At 44.7% G+C, this 20349-nt stretch overlaps 2 protein-coding genes across 3 annotated transcripts in view; both read right to left on the bottom strand.

Annotated features, from left to right (window-relative positions):
• LOC131460541 (NACHT, LRR and PYD domains-containing protein 12-like) overlaps nt 1-2573 on the bottom strand; it is a 216418-nt gene extending 213845 nt beyond the window's left edge. Inside the window, exon 1 of one of the 2 annotated variants that reach the window (XM_058631138.1) lies at nt 2508-2573. The gene's annotated coding sequence lies outside the window, so the exon portion shown is untranslated. The remainder of the gene's footprint in view (nt 1-2507) is intronic. The other variant, XM_058631137.1, reaches the window with a different exon arrangement.
• Nucleotides 2574-7571: 4998 nt separating this feature from the next.
• LOC131461038 (metabotropic glutamate receptor 7-like) overlaps nt 7572-20349 on the bottom strand; it is a 35997-nt gene continuing 23219 nt past the window's right edge. The window contains exons 8-10 of the mRNA XM_058632014.1: nt 12092-13021; nt 10997-11336; nt 7572-8864 (exon numbers count right to left, since the gene is read on the bottom strand). Of these exons, the coding sequence (XP_058487997.1) occupies nt 11070-11336; nt 12092-13021 (1197 nt within the window). The 3' untranslated portion in view covers nt 7572-8864; nt 10997-11069. The remainder of the gene's footprint in view (nt 8865-10996; nt 11337-12091; nt 13022-20349) is intronic.

Raw genomic sequence — 20349 nt, 5'->3', positions numbered from 1 at the left:
TCTGCGACCTGAATACACACCCGTGGTGAGGAGGCAGCCCGCACAGAAAAGAACTGTAATGATGTGGAATGAAGAAGCCAAGGAGAGGTTGAGAGACTGCTTCGAGACAACAATCTGGGAGACTTTCTCTGATGGAGATAACATCGACGGCTTCAATGACTGTTTCACACATTATATAAAATTCTGTGAGGAGAACGTCGCACCAACCCGCAGGGTGCGGTGCTTTGCCAACACCAAGCCATGGGTGACCCCTCAACTTCAAGTTCTGCTGAACAAGAAGAAGAGGGTGTTTGCTTCAGGGAGCAGAGAGGAGCTGAAAAAAGTCCAGCGGGAGCTCAAGCAGGCGATCAGGAAGGCCAAGGACGTCTACAAGAGGAAACTGGAGGAGCAGATGGGACAGAGCAAAGCGAGGGATGTGTGGAGAGGCCTGAAGAACATCACAGGTCATGGACAGAGTGGAGCCAGAGTCACAGCAGGGGGGGACCAGCGATGGGCCACTGAACTGAATCAATACTTCAACCGATTCGACCAGGGCCCCCCTCCCCTCTCCACCTCTACCCCCCACTCCTCACACGCCTGCTCTCCAGCGGCTACAGCCACCATCCTCCAACCGTCCTCACCTCCAAAACACCTCACTCCAACACCCCACCCCCCACAGCCCCAGCTGCCCACCCCCCCTCAATCCCCCCCCCTCTCTGTGACAACTGAGCAGGTGAGGAGAGAACTGAGGCGACTGAAGATCAGGAAAGCTGTGGGACCAGATGGGATCAGCCCCAGACTGCTCAGGGACTGTGCTGACCAACTCTGTGAGGTGGTCGCGCACATCTTCAACCTGAGCCTCAGACTGGAGAAGGTCCCGGTCCTGTGGAAGACCTCCTGTGTGGTTCCAGTTCCTAAGACAGCGCACGCAAAGGAGCCGAGCCACTTCAGACCCGTCGCCCTGACCTCTCATCTGATGAAGACCATGGAGAGGCTGGTCCTCAGACATCTGCGCATGGTGGTGAGCCCCGTGATGGACCCGCTGCAGTTCGCCTACAGGCCGAAGATCGGGGTGGATGACGCCGTCATCTACCTGCAGCACCGGGCACTGACTCACCTGGAGGTCGCCGGGAGCGCTGTGAGAGTCATGTTCTTTGACTTCTCCAGCGCTTTCAACACCATCCAACCGGCGCTGCTGCGGAGGAAGATGGAGGACGTAGGAGTGGGGACACAGCTGGCTGCATGGACCACCGACTACCTCACCAACAGGCCGCAGTATGTGAGGCTGCAGGACTGCAGGTCTGAGGTGGCCATCTGCAGCATCGGGGCTCCCCAGGGGACGGTGCTCTCACCGTTCCTCTTCTCCCTCTACACCTCAGACTACACCTACAACTCCAGCAGCTGTCACCTCCAGAAGTTCTCCGATGACTCAGCCATTGTTGGCTGCGTGTCTGAGGGGGACGAGCTGGAGTACAGGTCGGTCATCAAAAACTTCGTGGACTGGTGTGAGAGCAACTTCTTGTGCTTGAACACCGGAAAGACGAGGGAGATGGTGATCGACTTCCGGAGAAAGACCCCACCACACCCACCGGTGAGCATCCAGGGCTCGGACATCGAGCTGGTGGATAACTTTAAGTACCTGGGTGTTCACCTCAATAACAAACTGAACTGGACCACTCACATCGACGCCCTCTACAAAAAGGGTCAAAGTCGCCTCCACCTCCTGAGGAGACTGAGGTCCTTTGGAGTGTGCAGACCTCTACTCCGCACTTTCTTTGACTCTGTGGTGGCCTCTGCCATTCACTATGCTGTGGTTTGCTGGGGAGCGGGCAGCACGGACCGGGACAGGAAGAAACTGAACAGGCTGGTCAGGAGGGCCGGCTCTGTCCTGGGCTGCTCGCTGGAATCGGTGGAGGAGGTGGGACAGAGGAGGACGTTATCCAGACTGTCCTCCATCATGGAGAACACACTCCACCCACTGCACCTGACTGTGGAGGGGCTTGGCAGCTCCTTCAGCGGCAGGCTCCGGCACCCTCAGTGTAGGACAGAGCGCTACCGAAAGTCCTTCATCCCCACTGCTGTTCGGATATTTAACTCCTCTTAAATGTCCACTCACTTTCCCTGATAATACTCTATATTAGAGTGTAATTTTATCTTTTTTACTTTTTATCTTTTGGTAATTTTTGTCTTACTATTGTATTGTATTGTATTGTATTTTTATTTTATCTTATTTTTATTTTTATTCTATATTTTTATTCTTATTTTTACCTTTATTCTATTCTCACCTTTCTTAACTGAGCTGTTGTGAATGTGTGTTTCCCCCCTGGGGGAGGAATAAAGTCATTCAATTCAAAAAATTCAATTCAATTTTATATCAGAAATGATTTTTGATACTCAAGTAGAGTAAATGTCAAACTTTAAGACTTTTACTCAAGTATCACTTTAAGGTACTTCACTCACACGCACTAAATCATCATATATCATCATGTATCATCATATATTATCATCATAATCACGTCAACACTCACCAGTCTGTCTTCGTGCTGCGCAGTTAAAATGGCGACTGAAGCAAAGTTACAGTTACTTTCACTTTCTAGGTCCAGCTGCAGACCCGCAGACCACTCAACGACACACCCCCTCACACTCTACGACACACCCCTCACACTACACGACACTCTGATTGGGTCACAGAAGAGACTGCGTCTGAAACGTGATGACGTTTAACAACGTGATAACGTCTACTTTTATTGAAACTTTATTTACACACGCGTATTTCATAGACACTTGTTGACAAGAAACTTTTATCCCGGTGTGCGACAGGAATAGAGAAGAATAAATACTCGTGTTGACTTTTATGAACACAGAAATGTACTTTCTGTGAAATTTGTGAATAATTAATGTCACTTTGTAAACTATGCAATGTTATTTTAGCAGCATGGATGTGCGCTATCTCATGCATTATGACGGCCCTGATTTGAACACCAATGGTAACTATGCATTCTAGGTGGACGGGACTATAAATGCGGCATATTCTATCGGTTCTCGTTCTCTGCACTCCTGTAAACGCGTCACTTCCGGTCGGAGTGTTTGGCTCTCGGTGAGTAGGACTGTGCGCTGCTTCACGTCTCTCATGCCCATTCACCTGTGTGCTGATCGGAGTGTTTTTGTTGTTGTACTGCAGAGCGGCTGGGCTTACACGCCACGCTCAAGGTGCGCTGTCTCTCCAAGCTGCGGTGGTAAGTGTCCTCCCCCTCTGCATCATACTGTTTGGTGCCTCACGGCTAACACCGTGTGGTTGCAGGTTAATGCCGGTAGCGGCGTGAGTCTCTCTCTCTCTCTCTCCCCCTATGGTTGTGCGGGCATCATACTCGGCAACAAGGTTTGTTTTCTTGTTTAATTGCCTCATCTCAAATATTGTTAGCGCCATAATTCAAGTGCTAATTTTGTATATTTTTTAAGATGAATGTTGGCCACCTGGCTGAGTAAGACGTGAACTGAATGACGTCACGATCAGCTGTCCCCTGCTGCTTTGTCTCGCTCTGATTCTGCCTGCCTTGACGTCATAACGTGTCGCTTCACGGCTTCTCCCGTGGCCGCTGTTCTGTGTTTGCCGTTTTATTTTGATGTTTTAGTTTAGGTTCACTTCGATTTTGATTTTGTTATTTAACCTGTCCTTTTTGTTTGTTTTGATTTCTGAGATTGATCTTGGTTATTTTGTTTTCATTAACTGCCGTATTACATATATTTTTGGGGCATATTAGTGTGTTTTATATAGTGTTATATGTTTATTATTTTGGGGAATTATATGTAAATTATTTTGGTAGTATAATTTGCCCGGTTGTAATTCTTTGGTTTATTGTGTTTGATTTGGTTATTTTCTTTGAGTGATTAGTGATATTTTCTTTTCTTCTGGGCAATTTATATTTAGTTTAGTAACATAATTTGCCCAGTCTTATTATTATTATTATTATTATTATTATTATTATTATTATCCTGTTTATTCATGCTATTAATTTCTGTATCTTGTTTTTAGTGCCAAGGCTGGTGGTGGTGCTGGTGACCTGGGTGGAGGTGTCCGTCTTCCCTGCGTGCTGTGTCCCCTGGGATTCGGGTATTCACTGTGTGTGCGTGTGTGCCTGTCACATAACCTGGTGATTGAGTATTTTGATTTAGACTCCTCCTCTCACTAGCTTCATTTCACCACAAGCCTTAGTCTGCACAGATTTATTTTCTTTTGATTTTGAGTGAACACATTGTGCTTTTAAACAATTTATTAAAGTGTGTATTATTTTAACATTTGGAATCACGTCTCCTGCATTCATTGAGTAGTACTTACTTGCGTGTCCTTTACCTGGGATAATATAATCTTTGGGTTAAAGTCCCAAAGTGGCGTTGTCGGCTCCTTACTCTCAACAATTATTATTTAGTTAGGTTTCTTTCTTACTCTCGCCACATTATAGCCAAACTGCTAAAATATATAAATGCCGATTGGAAAAGTTATTTCAACGTCGTTTCGATCCTGTGCCTTCAATCATACAGAGGTGAGGTATCAGACACTGACACTGATTTGTAGACTACATGTTTTAAATGACTGCATATGTCTCCTTTTAACACATGGTTACTGTCCAACACAATCTTAAATCTTAATCATTGATCGATGTCCCTGCAGCTCTTCAATTTCCTTCGGGATCAATAAAGTATCTATCTATCTATCTATCTATCTATCTATCTATCTATCTAAGACATGGACACACGTGGAACTGAGTTTGACTCCAGGTAAACTGATCATTTAGGAAACTGTTAATCCAGTTTTCACAACAGTTTATATCCCAAAATGTATGTGAGTGTCATTAATGACTTCATTATTTTGTTATATCATTTTGTCTCATCAGCGAGATAACTCAGCTTCAGAGCCACATGTCCAAGGAAGCAAGACTCAAACTGGAAAGCCTTATTATTTACATTTATTGTTCCTAACAGTATGATCATAAGTCTGCGGGTTTTCTGGCCTGAATTGATTTGAATATTTTCTGATCGTTATATGAATGTAATTTCAATCTAAGAAGGATTTTAATATAACGATAACAGTGAATTGAACACATACTACTCTAAGGTGTAAAATAGTATCAGACAAAAAACATCCAACATAATAAATTAAATATCATTTAAATAAGAGGAAAATTCAATCAATAAATCCCTTCAATTTAACTGGGATTAAAGGCTTTAATGAACAAAAGGTGTTTATAACACTTGTAATCATTGGTAGCAACTATAGGTGAGAAGAAAAGTGCAATTTTTGGTGTTTGAACATCGTTGGTTTGAAATAAGTGAGCAAAGATGCTTCAGAAACGTTCCATTTGAATCAACTCTGCGTCCTATTTTGATTCACTTGGCTCCAGCGTCTGCTCAACAACTATCACTGTCAGTGGGTCAAAACAGCAGAAAACCCGCGCACCACCGCCACCGTGTGGCAGACATGTGAAGTGCGAGTAACACGACAAAACAAACAGGCAAACATGTTGATACCATGGATGTACTATAAGAACTGGATAGAGCTCTGCCCCTTTGCCTCCGTTCATTCCTATGGAGTTATTTTTGATTGTTTTTTTTAATGATTTATTGAACAAAATAATGTAGAAACAACAAGGCTCACATCTTTTTTAAAACCTTTCAAAGGAGCAGGTGCACAGGAAGAATGCAGAAGAGAAACATTTGCATGATCAAATACAGACAAATCAAACAAGATAAAAAAACAAAAGAAAAAGTTAGCTAAGGCTTTTGTTTTTAGATCGTATTTTGATTTTTCATGAACAGTTTGTTCATGGTAATGATAAAACCTCACTACAGACAACAGTTAATTGTGGAGTTCCACAAGGCTCAGTGCTTGGGCCTATACTTTTTACCTTAAATATGCTTCCTCTAGGGAACATTATTAGAAAGCACAACATACACTTTCATTGTTATGCAGATGACACACAGCTATATTTATCAATGAGGCCGGATGAAATAAATCAGGTTGTTCAACTCCAGGAATGTCTTAGAGACATTAAGTCCTGGATGACCTGTAACTTTCTACTTTTAAACTTTTATACTCGGCCCTAAACACCTCAGAGAAAAACTTTCTGATCATCACCATGGCTTCCAGTTCCACTGTGAGGAACCTTGGAGTTACTTTTGACCAGGAAATGTCATTTGATTCACACATAAAACTCATTTCCAGAACAGCCTTCTTCCACCTGCGGAACATTATGAAAATTAGAAACATTCTGTCTTTACAGGACGCTGAAAAACTAGTTCATGCTTTTGTTACATCTAGATTAGATTACTGTAACTCCTTATTATCAGGATGTTCCAACAAGTCTGTTAGAACCCTTCAGTTAATTCAAAATGCTGCAGCACGAGTTCTGACAGGAACTAGAAAGAGAGACCATATAACTCCAGTGTTAGCTTCTCTACACTGGCTCCCCGTACAGTTTAGAATTCAATTTAAAATCCTCCTCCTCACGTACAAAGCACTTAATGGTCAGGCCCCTTCATACCTGAAAGACCTAGTCTTACCTTATCACCCTAATAGACCACTTAGGTCACAAAATACAGGTTTACTTGTGGTTCTCAGAGTCTGTAAGAGCAGAATGGGAGGCAGAGCCTTCAGTTACCAGGCTCCTCTGCTGTGGAACCAGCTTCCAATGACAGTTCGGGAGGCGGAGCCTCTCTCTGTATTTAAAGTTAGACTTAAAACTTTCCTTTTTGATAAAGCTTATAGTTAAAGCTGGTTCAGGGAAACCTGGACCATCTCTCAGTTCTGCTGCTATAGAACTAGACTGCTGGGGGATTTGCACGCACATTCACTCTGTCACACTCAGGGTATGAATATGACTTTTTATATGTCATTAACCTTGTCTCTTTCTCTCCATAGTTTGTGTCTTTCCTTCCTTCCATCTCTACCCATATCCATGGCTACCCATATCATATCATCACCATTATTATTGTGCTATAATTAAAAAGTTGATATCATTGACTGTATAAACTTGTGACTTGATACAGTTGTTGTGTATCTGCTCCTGGTCTCTCTCTCTCTTCTGTCTCTACCTCATCTCCATCTTGTCCTTTCTCTCCCCCCTTTCTGTCCCCCACCTCTCCGCTGTCCCCCATTTTCCTTTCGCCACAATCGGTAAAGGCAGATGCTGCAGATCTCTGAGCCTGGTTCTGTCAGAGATTTCTTCTTCTGTTAAGAGGGAGTTTTTTCTCTCCACTGATGCCTAGTGTTTGCTCATTGTGTGAACTGTTGTGTTTCTCTGCTCTCCTTGATGTTGTCTATGTACAGTGCCTTGAGATAATGTATGTTATGATTTGGCGCTATACAAATAAAATTGAATTGAATTCAATTGAATTAACTAGCACACTTACCAGAAAGATGGATGGATGGATAGATAGATATCGATACGTAGAATAAATGAAGTTGGTTTAGTGACAGCTGCCCTAAGTCATTGTTGTCATTGTTAAACACAGTGATTTATGTTTCAGTTTTATAATAAATGAGAGAGAGGGTTAGAAAAAAAACAGAAGCAGGTGAGAGTTACCTGCGTGGTGCGTTCAGGGACTCCATGTTAAATTTTATTGATAATATTCCGTGAAATCAGACATGCAGCTCACTTTTCCTCAGTTTTATTTTATTCCAACATTTTTTTCAAAGTTGGAACTCAGTCAAGCAAACGAAGAAAAAAGAATTTTTTTTCTTGTCAGGCAAAAGATGATCATGTACAAATCCACCGATGCTTCATCATGAAGAGGAAGAGATCAATAATTAAATATCAGTCAAGGCCGTTGAGTGAAAAAGACACAAATACCAAAAGGTTTTCTTTTGGTATTTGAGACACAAGTAAAAAAGACCACAGCACAGAAGATGGAAACATTTGTCCCACAACATCAGCAGTGAAGCAGCGACATGAAAATACAAACGGTAGAAAACATACATGCTTCTGTTTTTATATCACAACCCATTTTAAATATAGAGTTTTATATTTTTCTCTGGGAAAATAAGAAACAGATCAAAGTCATATTCTGTCAGCTGACCATCAAACACATCAGACATGCAGTGACCAACAACCTGGAACACCTGGAACATGGATATACTTCCCTTTTTAAGGAAGTTTTCCTTCTATATTTTCTGGGAATTTATTCTATAGCCAATTATTCTATTAAAAAAAATTACAATTACAATCGTCAATAAAGTTTTGGAACCCTTCCATAACACGAGAAGCTCCAAGAGTCATGTGATCATCATCAGGTCAAAACAAGATACAAAAACAACTGATGAAACATAGAAAGACCAAAGGTTAAAGGTCATTCAACAGCATTTAGCTGAGTGACAACATCTGTTTACGACAAAACAGCTGCGATTGATGGACTCATTATGATGGACTTAATTTTGATTTAGTCATGGCGTTGCCTCCAGACCAGAGGTCAGGTGTCACATGACTCAGCAGAACACAAATGACACCGCATCACAACAAGAAACATGAGTCCTGGAAGTGTTACATGACTGCATCTTCATCATCTTCATCATCAACATCATGGATAAAAACAAACATTAACGACACAGAAACATGAACACACGGTTGCAAGTACATCAGAAGACAAGACAACAGGAGGCGTGGCTCCAGCGGGCGGGGGCATGTTGGGAAATACGTGACCCTATGTGACCCTTTTTTGTCATTCTCTAAACGACGTCACAGCATCTGTGGGCTCCAGAGGACAAGTCCCATGATGCTTTGCTGCAGCGTCTGACGTGAAGCAGGTCTGTGAGCAGAAGACACGTCTCACCGTCTCACCGTCTCTGTGCTGTTACATCACAAGGTCGTCATTCACGCGTCTCTTCTTCACTGCTGAAAACGAGAGGGCAGAGGTCAACACACAGGTCAACAAAAAGGTCAACAATAGACTTTCTACATGAAGAGGAAACTGTTTCCTGTGAGGAAATTGTTGGTAGCCAATATGGCTCCGCCTGTGGGAGGAGCCTCTCAGTGGCTGCTGAGTGAAGGAATTTATCCCACAATTCTTTGCACACCAGCAGCAAATCTTATCCAATACACAATGGAGGAGGGACATGTTGCAGCTGGAAGCAGCAAATTCATTTTGAAATGTAAATGTAACAAATCAAACAAAATAAACGTTTCTTCTGGCTTAAAAGTCGTTCCGCTGTTGGGGTAATTAACAAGTCACACGACCTACAATAGTGTATTATTGACTGTGAAGGAATAGAAAAACAGTTCAAATAACATCTTGACTCTGCTGCAGTAACTTTGTTAATCTTGTGCTGCTACAACAACAGTTAGCACAGTTAGCTAATACTGATTTTATCCTAAATGATTCGGTTCGGGAGCAGTTTCTGCAGAATTACCATGTCCACAGTTAGCCTTACATTAGCCATTAGTTCAAAGTTCACTTAGAGTCATTCTTGTCAAGAATTACTTTGTTGCTAACGCTGTGATAGTCCAGAGTAAGCTCTGTGTTAGCCTCAAATTCACCCAAAATGTGCTCAGGGTTTTAACTGCTTTAGTAGTTAGCTTGTCTAGTCCACACTACCCTCAGAGTTAATCATAGTAGTGCACTGTTAGCATCAAATTAGTTTAATACTAACTCAAACCCAGGGTTTGGAGTAGCCCAGACTTAGTTGAGAGTAAGCTGAGAGTTATCTTAGGGTTAGCTAACGTAGTTATGAGTTAACTGAGAGATAGTTCAGAGTAACTTTAGGGTTAGCTGAGAGTTATTTTCAAGTTAGCTAAAGAGTTTGTTGTGAGTTAACTGAGAGTTAGTTGAGTTAGTTGGGAGTTAATGTTAGTTGATAATTAACTGTGTTAGTTGAGAATTAAATGAGAGTTAGTTGAGAATTAAATGAGAGTTAGTTGAGTTAACTGAGAGTTAGTTGAGTCAGTGATAATTAACTGAGTTAATTAAAAATGAAGTGAGTTGAGTGAGAGTTAACAGTTAGTTGAGAGTCAAGTGATAGTTAACTGTGAGTTAGCTGATAGTAGGGTAGGGTTAGGGTTAATAGTTGAGCGTTAAGTGAGTCAACTAAGTCACTTGAGAGGCAACTACAAGTTAAATTAGTTAGTTGTGAGTTAACAGTTAGTTGAGAGTTAAGTGAGTCAACTAAGTCACTTGAGAGGCAACTGCAAGTTAAATTAGTTAGTTTTGAGTTAACAGTTAGTTGAGAGTTAGCTGGGAGCTAACTGAGAGTTAAAGGCGACATAGAATGCTTGTATCACACATATATGTTAGTTATGGATGTCCAGATTTCTGCTGGCTGGTCTTTCCAGCTCAATGCTCCCTTCTGGAAAGGGTAACCAGAACAAGTACGGCGGGCACAACTCGACTGTCTTTCTGAAGGTTTATTCCACATACACAGTTAAGCAGCAGTTAAGTTAAGTTGAAGTTAGTTTGAAGTTAGACAGCATCTTGTTAGCTACTAAGTACAGTCAGTTAGACCAAAACCACACCCCCAGAATGTGGACTGTGTTGTGATTGGCCAGCCAAAGAGAACTTTCCTACTGTCCTGTGATTGGCCAGGTACCTGAAAGTGACGTAATAGATAGGCCAGCTCTCAGATACACAGCTCCCCCTCTGGCACGGTGGATGCTCTGCATCTCAGCAGCTACAACGAGAGTAGTTCTTCTTCTTCTGCGGTTGAATGTACGCAACCGGATGTGCCCGGACTAGTGCCCGCACCAGGAGGCGCTACAGTGGTGAGAGGAGTGGTGAGGATTTCTGATGACGACATCAAATTAAGGAAGTGCCGATCCGCTTCGCAGAGCCCAGGAAAACAATACAACACTATTTTCTCAGCAGTGGCTGAACTGTTTGTTCTGAAACTTTAGGGTTTCATAAACGAGGTAATGACGCAGATACACACACAAACGCAGCGTTAATTGGAGCTTCCGGTCTATGTGGGCTTTTAACACTTGAAACAGCTGCTTCTTGTTAAAAAGTGATGATTAAACATGAATTACATTAGTACCTCAGTCAGTTACTCGTGGATTATTATCGGATGTTATACATGGTGATGTCATCATGTTTCATCTCTGTCCCCTTCAGATATCATGTGACTCAATGATGGCCTCCATGTTCTCACACAGCTCTGTCTTGGCCTCTCCGTTGGGTCGCTCGCTGACTTTGTGCGACAGTCTGGACGACATGGTGGCGGCTGTGGCAACGGCCTTGAACGAGCGTTTCCTCTTCTGTACGTTGAGCTCTGGGTGGAAGATGATGACGTAGACTTTGGGCATGTAGAGCAGCCCCAGAGCTACGGACGCGCTCAGGTTCATGGAGATGGTCAGCGTGGTCGTCTGGATGTACAGCTGCGGAGGAGAAGTCAGAAGAAGGGGTGGAGTCATGTTGTTTTAATAGATCACTTTAGTTTAGTCACATGACTGATGATGCGTCCCAGTGACAGTGAGAGTGAATTTGTCATGTGATGAGATTAGAGACATGCCAACATTAATCCAGCAAAGACAGGAGCTGTTGAGAGAAAATCAGTGATTTTAGCTCACAGGAAAAAACTTAACAAACTTGAGTTTCCTGTTGTCTAACAGTGAGATAAAAACGTGAACATATTCCTAATATATCGTAGACTTAAACTGAAGCAGATTTTATGACACAAGCCTTTTGTTTAGTGGATCAAATCTGTTTTTCATCCATGTTTTCAATGACAGTGAGCCTCAGCTGTTTTCATGTTTTATGTTCTATAGAAACTGCGCCGGCGTCCGACGGCCTCATCAACTCATGGATAATGATGAATGAATTGGTCAGCTCACTGAATGTTTGTTGAAGAATGACTTCTTTTTCGAATGACTATTAAATGAATCTCGTAGCTCCTCCTCTAAGCTCAACAATCTGAGGAGCAGCATTTTTTGCACATGCTCTCATGAGTTTGTTTTTGGAGGTATGATGTAGATATGGTAGTGTAGGAGTTTTCTAATTCCACAAGGTGGAAGTAATGTGACTTTATAGGTGTAAGAAGAAGAAGAAGTGGTTGATTATGTTTTAGTTAATCATTTGTTATAAAGACCAGAGTCACATGGAACTTTAGTTTCACTCACTCACTCACTCTTACCTTCGCCGCAGACTGTGCTGTTCCAAAGAAGATCGGAATGAAGGCCAGCCACACGATGCAGGTGGTGTACATGGTGAAGCCGATGGGCTTGGCCTCGTTAAAGCTCTCGGGGACGCTGCGCGTCTTTATGGCATAAACCGTACATGTCACCATGAGTAAGATACTGTAACCCAACGAGCAGATGATCTGCAGGTCTGTGATGTCACATTTCAACACGCCATGGGCGTGGGCGGGGTTAAGGGTCTTCTCGTAGTCAACGACGGTGTTGGGCGGATCCACACCGAACCAGACGAGGACGCCCAGCAGCTGCACGGAGATGAGGCTGGAGGTGATGGCTAACTGTGAGGTCGGGCTGATCAGCCTCGGTGCCGTCACCGACTTCTTCCCCTGCTTGAAGATCCGGTAGATGCGGTTGGTTTTGGTGAGGAGCGCTGCGTAGCTGATGCACATGCCCAGACCCAGGAAGATCCTGCGGAACGAGCACACGCCCACATCCGGCCTGGCGATCATGAGGAAGGTGATGATGTAACACAAAAATATACCAGTCAGCAGGACGTAGCTCAGCTCCCGGCCCGATGCTCGCACGATCGGCGTGTCGTTGTAGCGTACGAACGTAGTCATGACAAAAATGGTGGTGGTGATTCCAATCATGGCCAGGAAGACGGGGATGACGGCCCAGGGCGAGTGCCACTCCAGGCTGGTGATGGGGATGAACTGACAGGCCGTGCGGTTGTTGTTGGGCCTCATGTTGTAGGGGCAGCGTTTACAGGTGAACTCATTGAACTGGTAGTGGTAACCGTCGCAGAGCTCGCAGTGCCAACAACAAGACATCCCTTTCACCACCTTCTTCCTCTCACCTGTCTGACATGGGAGGCTGCACATGGAGCTGGGAACATCGTGCTCACCACCGGGCCACTGCATGTCCTTCATCTGCAGAGACAAGCATCAACACGGGAACGTAAACATCCTGTTTACCTATGTTAACTTATATGTAGATCATGTTTCAATAGACACGTGTTAAAGGATAATAATAAATCTACGATGTCTACGTCACGTTTATGTCTTTGTTTCACTTTTCCAACACGAATGTGTTTATAAACCACTCACTCTCCCACACCAAAGTCTTTCTCTGTCTCTGTCTCTGTCTCTTTCACTCTCTCTCTCTCTCTCTCTCTGAGGTGGTGTGTGAGTAAGGAGCTGAGAGCGTGTGGTTTTTGTTTCAACTTTTCGTAAGTTTTGAGAAAACCATTTTCTTTTTTGTCGGTGTGAGTGTGTTTATGAGTCTTTATTTTATCCCTTGTTGTTATCAGGGCTGTTTTTGTGTGTGTGTGTAATTGTTTGTGAGGGGCAGCGTGCTCTATGTGGCACAATGCTGGTGGCGGAGGCTGCACCTGCGGAGTTTGAGAAGCTGACTCGCAGACATGCGATCAAGCTTTTCCCCGCAGTGCAGTGCTCGGTGGAGGAGGCAGGGCTGACTGTGGGAGAGGTGGTCGGGTGTGACAGCGTGAAGTCTGGCTCATGGATGAAAGGGGCCATCGTGTTATTTCTGGACAGTACGGCTAAGGTTAGCGAGGTGGTGGAGAGGGGAGTAGTTATCCGAGACACCTTCACTCCCGTCTCACCTCTCGTCAACCCTGCTACAAAAATAATGATCTCAAATCTCCCCCGTTCATTAAGAATGAATTGTTAGTGAAGGAGCTCTGTAGATACGGACACATCGTATCCCCAATCAGGATGGTTTCACTGGGATGTAAATCTCCGAAACTCAAACATGTTGTGTGTCACAGGAGACAGGTTTTTATGATCCTTAAAGAAAGAAACACCGATCTGAGTCTGTCTTTCTCTTTTAAAGTTGATGGTTTTAATTATGTGGTTTTCGTTTCCTCGGAAATGATAAAATGTTTTGGTTGTGGGGGCCAGGGGCATCTGGTCCGCTCTTGCCCGAGGGATGGGGCAAGAGCGGAGCGCGGCGGGCTGCTCCGGGGGGTAGATCCGCCCGTTGCTGCGGCTTCTGGTGGGGATCCGCCCGTTGCTGCGGCTCCGGGGGGAGATCCGCCCGTTACTGCGGCTTCAGGTGGAGATCCGTCCGTTGCTGCGGCTTCTGGTGGAGATCCACCTGTTGCTGCGGCTTCTGGTGGAGATCCACCTGTTGCTGCGGCTTCGGGGGGAGATCCGCCCGTTGCTGCGGCTTCTGGTGGAGATCCACCCGTTGCTGTGGCTCCGGGGGGAGATCCACCCGTTGCTGCGGCTTTAGGTGGAGATCCGTCCGTTGCTGCGGCTACAGGGGGAGATCCGCTCGCGCCGATTACTGTGTGGGGCACTCCCGTTGTTGCCGCAAGGCCGTTTTTTTCTGCTCCAGTGGGGCCGTCTGTCGAGGGGAATCCTTCTGCGGCGTCGGTCCCTGTGGTTACTGAGACTCTGACTCCTGAAGCAACCATTTCGTAGATAACTGGGTTGAAAGTGACATGGTTGAACAGATGATGGAGGAGGATATGTCAGATGACGATCTCCTCAAAATATCGCAGAAAAGAAAGAACTTTGAATCTGGAAAAAAGAACAGCAAAGTAAAGAAAACAAGTTCCCAGACTGAGTCCACTGAGTCAGATAGTGATGTTCTCCTGACTCAGCTGGACTCTCAGGGTAAATACCCTCCAGAGAGAATTAAAGCCTTCCTGGAGCAAACTAAAGGAGCCAGGCTGCCTAATGAGTGAGGTCTTTCCTGACCTACAATTATTTATTAATTCAGCCAGGCAGCTCACCAGGAAGAGCTGTGGGGAGGAGGTTTTAACAGAACAGGAAATATTTAGATTAAAAAAGTTAATACTGAAGGTGAAAACCCAAATCAAGAATGATGATGATTTTTAGATGTTTTTACCTTCTATTGACTGCTTTTTTTACTGCTGTTCTTTTTTTATCTATGTGTGATTTTAACATCAGCACCTTAAACCTGAACGGGGCCAGGTCTGATTTTAAACGAGCCGCTCTTTTTAAACTGATGGAGACTAAAAGAATTGATGTCATGTTTGCTAGGAAACTCACAGCACTGTAGACAATGAAAGTGACTGGAAAAGGGATTTTAAAGGGGAGGTGGTTTTAAGCCACAGGTCCAGTCTGAGTGGAGGAGTGGGGATTTTATTTGCTCAGAGCTTTTTACCTTTTTCTTTTACTGTGGATGAAGTAATTCCAGGGGTTTTATTGAAAGTCAAAGCTGTCTTTGAAAATGTTCAACTGGTGTTTTTAAATGTCTACACTCCCACTAATGCAGTGGACAGGGTAGCTTTTTTAAACATTTTAAGTGACTGTGTTAAGAACTGTGAGGATGATGGTTTTATGTTTTTAGGGGGGGATTTTAACTGCACAGAAGATCCAACCCTAGACAGGAACTATCCTGAGCCACACCCTCCTTCATCTCACACACTCAGACAGCTGATGGAGAACCAGGAGCTGAGTGATGTGTGGAGGGTTTTTAACCCTCAGCACAGACAGTACACCTGGAGCCACAGCAGGGAGGGGATTTATCTCTGGCCAGACTGGACCGCTTTTATTGTTTTAAACACCATTTAAATATTTTTAAGAGGTGTTTTATTCAGCCCGTGGGTTTTAGTGATCATTTTTTCGAACGGGTAGCGGCTTCCAGAAAACTCTTTAAGAGTGAGTGAACACATAATCCAGATGTGCACAGTAGCTTCCTCAGCGGTCTCCCTCAGGTCAGCGAGGCTGACAACAGCGAGCTGGCAGCAGAGATGACGCTGCAGGAGCTCCACACTGCCACTATGAGCCTGCAGAGTGGCAGAGCTCCTGGCATGGACGACCTTCCTGCAGACTTTTACAAGTCTTTCTGGTCCACATTAGGACCAGATCTACTAGAGGTAGTAAACGTAAGCCTGAAGACCAGCAGACTGCCTCTGAGCTGCAGGAGGGCTGCAATAACCCTGCTCTCTCTTAGACTGAGAGAGGTGATGGCATCCATCATCCACCCTGACCAGACCTACTGTGTGCCCGGCAGGCTAATCAATGACAACGTCACTTTAATTTGAGATGTCTTGGAGCTCTCCAGTTCATTGGGTATAGAGACTGGTCTGATTTCAATAGACCAAGAAAAGGCTTTCGACCAGGTTGAACACCAGTACCTGTGGCAGACTCTGGCTGCTTTTGGGTTCAGCCCTGACTTCATAGCCATGGTCCGGGTTCTCTATAGTGACATTGCGAGCTCTCTGAAAATTAACGGCGGGCTGAGCGCACCTTTTGAGATCCAGAGAGGGGTAAGGCAGGGCTGCTCTCTCTCTGGGATGTTATATTCAATAGCCATCGAGCCTCTGCTCCACAAACTCAGAACTAAGCTTACAGGTGTGTTTTTCCCCCAGTGTCCCGTGTCTTTTAAACTGTCTGTGTACGCAGATGATGTCATTGTTTTAGTTAAGTCACAAAAAGATATTGACATTTTAACTAACACTGTGAAAGACTTTGGTTTTATTTCATCTGCTCAAGTGAACTGGGGGAAATGCGAGGCTCTGATGGCTGGAGGGGAGCGTGGGGGTTGGCGGGGGCTGCCTGGTGGCCTACAGTGGAAAAAGGGAGGTTTCAGATACCTTGGGGTCTTCCTGGGGGATGAGACCAATAAAAATAAGAACTGGGACAATGTCCTAGAGCTTGTCAAGGGTCGGCTGGAGAAGTGGAGGTGGCTACTCCCAAAAATGTCATATAGAGGCCGAACCTTGATAGCAAATAACCTGGTCTCATCCTCCCTGTGGCACCGGCTGGCCTGCGTCGATCCTCCGGTTTCTCTCCTGTCAAACATTCAGTCTGTTTTAGTTGATTTTATTTGGGACAAGTTGCACTGGGTCCCACAGAGTGTCCTGTTTTTACCTAACTTCTTTAGGTAAAAACAGGACACTCTGGGGGGGGGGGGGGGGGCAAGGCCTGGTCCATCTGGCCAGCAGGGGCGCGGCTTTCCGCCTCCAGTTTATTCAAAGACTGCTGACCTGGCCAAAGGACACTCTGTGGAGACCCCTGTCCCGCTGCATTCTGCAGGGTTTTAAAGGCCTTGGTCAGGATTTTAATTTGTTTTTAATAAACATACCAAACATGAGCACATCTCCTTTACCTGCTTTTTATAAAAGTGTTTTTAGAGTGTGGAACCTGCTGAAGAAAGAGAGGAGAGAGCAGACGGACTACCTGTACTGGATCCTCCAGGAGCCGGTCATGTGGGGGACCCGGCCGGACCTTCCCAGCTTGGAAGGTCAGAGTCTGACCACAAGGTTGCAGACTGCGGGGATCGTTACTCTGGGACAGGTGGTGGCACTGACTGGGCCCCCGGATGGATGACCCCTCTGGACTCGCTGCCCAGCTGGGACTAACGTCAGTGAGGGTCACACAGAAACTCCTGGAACACTGGAAGCAGAGACTCACAGGACACGACCGCCTGCTTTTAAACTCCTCTTTTAATCCAACAGTGACGGATGACGATCCTTTTCCTGCCGTTTTCCTGGCATCGGATTTTAAAGACTGCTCTGGGATTTTAATGGAACAGCCACACCTCGCACCACTGGATGGTACCACAGGAAACATTTTTTACAGAATGATGGTGAAAGCAATAAACCGGACAAAACTGGACAAAAGTCCTGACACCCCATGGAGGAGATATCTGCAACTGACTCCTGCAGCCAGACCGGAGTGGAGGTTCTTCTACAAACCTCCACTCTCATGCAGACATGCAGACCTTCACTGGAGAGTCTTCCATGGGGTCGTTGCAGTGAACTCCTTTGTGTCCATTATAAACCCGGCAGTAGAGGACAAGTGCCCCTACTGCGACCAAAGAGAGACTGTGTTTCACTGTTTTTATGTCTTCGTCTTTTACCCTTGTTTCTGTTTTTACAAACTGTTTTTACCAAATGTGGAGAGGTTTTTACCAAGCAGCTTTTTATTCTGGGTTTTAAATACACACGCCAACACAAGGACAAATGCCAGCTTTTAAACTTTGTTTTAGGGCAGGCCAAGATGGCCGTGTATTTTAGACGAAGGAGAAAGGTGGAGGATGGTTTTATTGTTGAACCTGTCACTGTGTGTACTAGGGCTGTAACGATACACCAAACCCACGATTCGATTCGTATCACAATTTTTGACCCATGATTTGATTTGTATCACGATTTATTTAAATTAAATGGCTACTGTTTCACACTGAGGTAACTGAGGCTTACTGCCTGTGCTGCAAACCACAAATCAAGTAAGTAAACATTAAACAAATAAACAACTTCTTTCTCTTAAGAAAACCAAACACGTTGTGGAGTTGATTTAAGGGAGTTGAAAATTCTTCTTCTTCTTCTTCTTCAGAAGAGGAGGCTTGCTCTCTGTGCTGTGACAATGTCACCTGCAGTGACCAGCTTGTGTAAGGGCAGCTGTAGCATCACCTGTTTCTCCTTCAACACAGCTGCAGCTGTTGTGCTGCGGTGGAAAAACGTGACAACTTTCCTCACTCTGCCGAGGAGTCGGGACATCTGGTGAACGCCCATCGCTCTCTGCGCAGCCAGATTAACAGTGTGAGCAAAGCATCGTATATGCTGTGAAAATCCGGCCGCTTCGACAGCATTGGCAATGTTTCTGGCGTTATCTGTTGTCACTTAAAGCACTTACGGCAAATTGTGTGGGACTTGTCGACTACACAATTGCCGTCCTTTATCTCCACCAGGTTAGCCGAAATGTTGCCATACTGCTGACTTAAATGAAAACGGAGGATCCGCTATTTCTGGGTTGGTTGCCATGTTTCCTCACGTTCTTCTTAGCGCAACTTTTGCAGGCAGTCGTCACATGATTCTGAACGGGAGGGATAACTCTGGGAGTTGGAAGGGGTGTGTCGCGATTCTGCCTTCTCACACCGCGACACAGGATCGTGTCACGACAAGGGTTTCTGAGCACAAATGCAGACAGAGAGGGTCTTGAGAAAGTTCCACAGTTTATTGTGCACTCGGGACAAACGTCAACTTAAATTCACAACTAAAAAGGTTTGAACATGAGCAAGCAAGGCTTGACGAGTCAGTGTCTCAACCAAAGGTGTTTGAGCATTCAACAAACAAAAACTTAAAGAGTCACTATCTCAACCAAAGGAGTTCCAGGAAAAGGACGCTCAAAAGTTTACAAAACAAGTAATCCACAGGAGGTTAGTTCCAAATAGAGTTTCCCAGAGAGTGAGGTCCCCAACGCAGGAGGTAGATCCACGCCAACAGTTGATCATGTCTGAGCACTGAGGGAGAGTCTCTACTCTGCTTAAATGCTCCTCCTGGTGTCACATGGGGAGCAGGTGAATTCATTCTGGCTTGATTGCACTTGGTTGAGTCTTGGATGCGCAGAATGTCTCCATCTGGTGGCCGAGCTAGAGTGGAGTCTCAGGTCTGACAGATCGTGGATCTGAGTGTCGCGATTTCGGTTTCATATTGCATATTGTTACAGCCCTAGTGTGTACCAATATGATCAAGTCCAGACTCCTCATTGATGTTAACTATTTCAAAGCAGCAGGAGATCTGGACTCTTTCCAGCAGGTTTGATGTTTTAATCAGGCGTTGTGTTCAGTGGAAAACCACACATTGCAGTTGGGAGATGTGCTCATGTGAAGTTTTTATTTATTTTTATTTATTTATTTAAGAGTGTAATGTTCATATATATTACATTTAGATGATTTTTGAAAAGAGAACGGAAAAATAAAGTTGATTAAAAAATCAAATCTCTGTCTCTCTTTCTGTCTCCCTCTCTCTCTGTCTCTCTTTCTCTCTCTCTCTCTCTCACTCACTGGTCTTATCAGTGGCAGACAGACTGCTGCTCTATTGTCAGACCAGGTTGTCGATAAAGCTTTGATGTCACTGCAGGCGGCATTAAGGAGTGAGTGAGTGTGTGTGTGTGTGTGTGTGCATGTGTATGTGCTTGTGTGTCTGTGTGTCTGTGTGTGTGTGAAATCAAGCCCCCACAACGAAAATGACTACATTTAAGGTGAAGATATGTTTTAAGGTTAGGGTAAAGTTAGGGTTAGGGTTAGGATTAGGCCAGTTGTAATTGTGGTTAAGGTTAGAGTAAATCTCCAGGAAATTAATGTAAGTCAATGCAATGTCCCCTCAAGTCATGAATGTCCAACATGTGTGTGTGTGCGTGTGTGCGTGCGTGTGTGTGTCTAGGTTCAGAAGGTCAGGGGGCGTGGTCTACTGTACGATTGTCATGATTTCTCGTGTAAACAAAACAATTTGCTGCAGTTTGAGCTTTTTTAAAGAAACGTT

Source organism: Solea solea, chromosome 6 (genome assembly GCF_958295425.1).
Source record: "Solea solea chromosome 6, fSolSol10.1, whole genome shotgun sequence".
NCBI lineage: Eukaryota > Metazoa > Chordata > Actinopteri > Pleuronectiformes > Soleidae > Solea > Solea solea.
This window is presented reverse-complemented; position numbering and strand designations above follow the sequence as displayed.